The 3,470-nt window shown below is 51.5% G+C and overlaps 1 protein-coding gene across 1 annotated transcript; it reads right to left on the bottom strand.

The window, feature by feature from the left end:
* Window positions 1-376: 376 nt before the first annotated feature.
* LOC146883600 (uncharacterized) lies at window positions 377-2,455 on the bottom strand. The gene is made up of 3 exons (XM_085666640.1): window positions 2,288-2,455; window positions 1,488-2,233; window positions 377-1,424 (listed from the first exon to the last, which is right to left on the bottom strand). Exons 1-3 carry the CDS (start codon window positions 2,453-2,455, stop codon window positions 377-379), a joined length of 1,962 nt encoding a protein of 653 aa, XP_085522766.1.
* Between the last annotated feature and the right edge of the window lie 1,015 nt (window positions 2,456-3,470).

The raw sequence follows: 3,470 nt of genomic DNA, 5'->3' as shown, positions 1-3,470 counted from the left end.
TTTCCCACTTTACCACTGCCTCGACCTTTGCCGGGTCCACTGCAATCCCTTGGGCGGATATCACATGCCCCAAAAACTGAACCTCATCCATCCAGAACTCACACTTGGATAACTTGGCATACAACTGCTTCTCTCTCAAAACACCAAGCACCAACCTCAGGTGTTCTGCATGTTCTTCCTGAGTCTGGGAGTAGATAAGGATGTCATCTATGAAGACCACGACAAACTTATCTAGGAAGGGTCGAAAGATCCTGTTCATATAGTCCATGAACACTGTTGGGGCGTTGGTCACGCCAAAAGGCATAACCACATACTCATAGTGGCCATACCTGGATCTGAAGGCTGTCTTCTGTACATCATCAGCCTTTACCAAAATCTAGTGGTAACCTGACCGCAGATCTATCTTCGAGAACACTGATGACCCATGTAACTGATCCATCAAGTCGTCAATCCTCGGGAGCGGGTACTTGTTCTTGATAGTCATCTTGTTCAGTTGCCTGTAATCCACACACAGACGTGAACTCCCGTCCTTCTTCTTTACCAGCAACACTGGTGCTCCCCAAGGCGAAGTACTGGGCCGTATGAACCGTTTCTCCATCAGGTCTTCTATCTGTTTCTTGAGCTCTACCAATTCTGCCGGAGCCATGCGATATGGGGCCATCGAGACCGGGCCTGTTCCTGGGACTAGATCAATAGAGAACTCCACTTCTCTACTGGGAGGCAACCCTGGTACTTCATCTGGAAACACGTCTTCAAACTCATGTACCACAGGTATGACTGATGGTCTCTCTCTCTCTCCCACCTCCATACGAGCGAAGATTATGAAGCACTGCGCGCCACTCTGAATTTCCCTCACCGCCCCTTGGGGGGACACTAACTCGAGATCCTCTGAATCGGGAAACAACAACCTCTTCTCCCGGCAGTCTATAAGGACACGACTGGCAGAGAGCCAATCCATCCCTAAGATCACTTCTAAGTCTTGCAGAGGCAAGCAGATTAGATTCACCTTGTACCTGCGTCCCTCTACCTCCACTGGACACCTAGCACACAAAGACGACGTCGTGACCAATCCCAACGCCGGAGTAGACACCGCGAGCTCGCACTGTAACTCGCTTACTGGCAAACCCAGACGTTTCACACAACTATCTGACACAAAGGAGTGCGTCGCTCCAGAGTCATACAACACACAACAAGATACACCAGCTATCAAGCAGCAACCCATAACCAAGTTACCTGAACCAGTCGCCTCTGCTCCTGTCATAGCATAGACTCTGCCCGTCGCCTGAGGCCTGTTGCCTCTGTCTCTCCCCTGATGCTGCTGGGGTGCCTGAACTGGAGGGCGTGTCGCTGCCCTAGCAAGATTGGGGCAATCTCTCCCAAAGTGGCCTTCCTTGCCACAGTTGTTGCACCTGCGGTAACCCTCCCTACGTGGACAAGCATACCTCGGATGAGGTCCTCCACATAAGTAACACTGCATCCGACCCTACTGAGGAGGAAGACCCCTAGACCCCTGAGACTGATGGTGTGGTCTATCATATGGTCTCCTCCACTCCTCATGCCTGGGCTTGGACCCAGATGGTCCGCCGATCCTCTGAGGTGGCTGTGGCTGCTGTGGGCGCTGGCCTTCCACCTCGCGCTTCATCTTCTCCATCACCCTGGCTTTCTCTACCAGAGCGGCAAAGTCCTTGATCGACAAAGGAGCCACCATCAAGCGGATGTCACCGCGGAGCCCGTTCTCGAACTTCCTGCATCGCCACTCCTCATCGAGTGGCAGGGTGTAGAAACGGCTGAGGTGTTTGAACCTCTCAGCATACTCCGTCACTGTCTTCCCTCCCTGGGTCAACTGGAGGAACTCCACCTCCTTGGCGTACCGGATGCTGTCGGGAAAGTACTCGGAGAGAAATCTCTCCCTGAAAGTCTCCCACGATACTGGCTCATCCCTCTCCTCCAGGATGGATCTAGTGCTGCTCCACCAATGCTCCGCCTCTCCCGTGAGCATGTACACAGAGAACGCCAACCTGTTCTCTGCAGGGCACATCTTCGCATCATAGATGCGCTCCAGGTCCTTCAGCCATTGGTCTGCGGCGTCAGGACTAGTCTTCCCGTCAAACTTTGTCGGGTGGTGCTTCAGAAAATCCTCTAGGCTCCACTCCCTAACTGCAGGTCGTGGTTCAGGACCAAACACAGGGGCAGCCGCCCTGTTCTCCTCCAACTGGCGGAGGGCCTCCATGTGCTGCCGTTGAGCATCCTCAGCAGCTACCCTCGCAGCCTCCATCTGCTGCATCACAGCCTGCTGCTGCTCAAGCGACGCAGCCTGTCGCTGCATAGAAGCCTCATGCTGCTGCATCATCGCAGCACTCTGCTGCGCCATAGCTGCCACCATCGCCTCTATGGCTCTGGCGATATCAGGTACGTCTCCCTGGGATGATTGAGAAGTCCTACGAGGAGGTGCCATAGTCCACTGGCACACAGAAAATCACTTGGTTAGGTTCGATAAGGCAAGAATTTAACTAAGAACACTCAGAAGACACACAGAGAAGCTAAGCGGACATCCAAGTCCACAGACCTAAGGAATGACCGCTCTGATACCATAAATGTAACGTCCCGTTTAATTTATAAACATAATTAAAGGAAACGTCACACATAAGATAGTAAAAACGCGCAGTCCTGGGGTTTCCAACATCACCCCTACAAAACCAGGCACACCACGATGCCAACAAAGCAGGATAAAAGTTTGACTAAGAGTTACAATCTAAATACCACGAATACAGGGGTCATAGCCCTAAAGAAAACACGAAAGAAAGAAGTGTGAGATCCAGCCCAGATGGCTAAGTAGCGGAGTCGCCATTCCCTTGTTGCCCATGAGAACCTCGCCCATCTACTCCCATCAACCAAGTTGATGATCATCGCAAGAGAGAACAGCCACATACATCACAACCATGCAACAAAACGGGTAAGCTAGAGCCAACAACATATTCATCATGCAGTCAAATATATTTTCCTCATCTCATATCCACATAGCAACCAAACATGTTATGACTCTTCATTCAATACACTACGACTCGACTCGACTCATCTGGATACGTATAACTTGGTCGGGTTCAGCGGATGCTTGCACTTGTGGTGAATACCCCTGCTCGACTTTGAGCTGCTCATCTCCGAGCTATGTGTTACAAGTGTTACGATGAATCAAATCTCCCTCACCACAAGGTTAGCCCTTAATGAATTTCAGGCCTCCTGCTGCTCTCACCACAGGAGTCAGTCTGCTCTAAGTGAGACTAACTGGCCCCTTAGAGTGTCAGGATGCAGTCCTTACCTTGAATCCTTACCTAGTTATACAGATGGGGCACCACCACGGGCACCCACTAACAGAGGCCATGGAATTACGTCCCGACCACTGAAGCGCGACCCCAGAGGTCTCACCTAGAGACCCCAAGGAATTTACACGCTGACACAGACCAACATTCATA

The sequence above is a fragment of the Vigna unguiculata genome, chromosome 9, assembly GCF_037176805.1.
Source record: "Vigna unguiculata cultivar grain cowpea cultivar isolate G323 ecotype 2 chromosome 9, ASM3717680v1, whole genome shotgun sequence".
In the NCBI taxonomy this organism is placed as follows: Eukaryota; Viridiplantae; Streptophyta; class Magnoliopsida; order Fabales; family Fabaceae; genus Vigna; species Vigna unguiculata.
The sequence above is the reverse complement of the archived record's forward strand: the minus strand, read 5'-3'. Positions and strand labels throughout refer to the sequence as shown.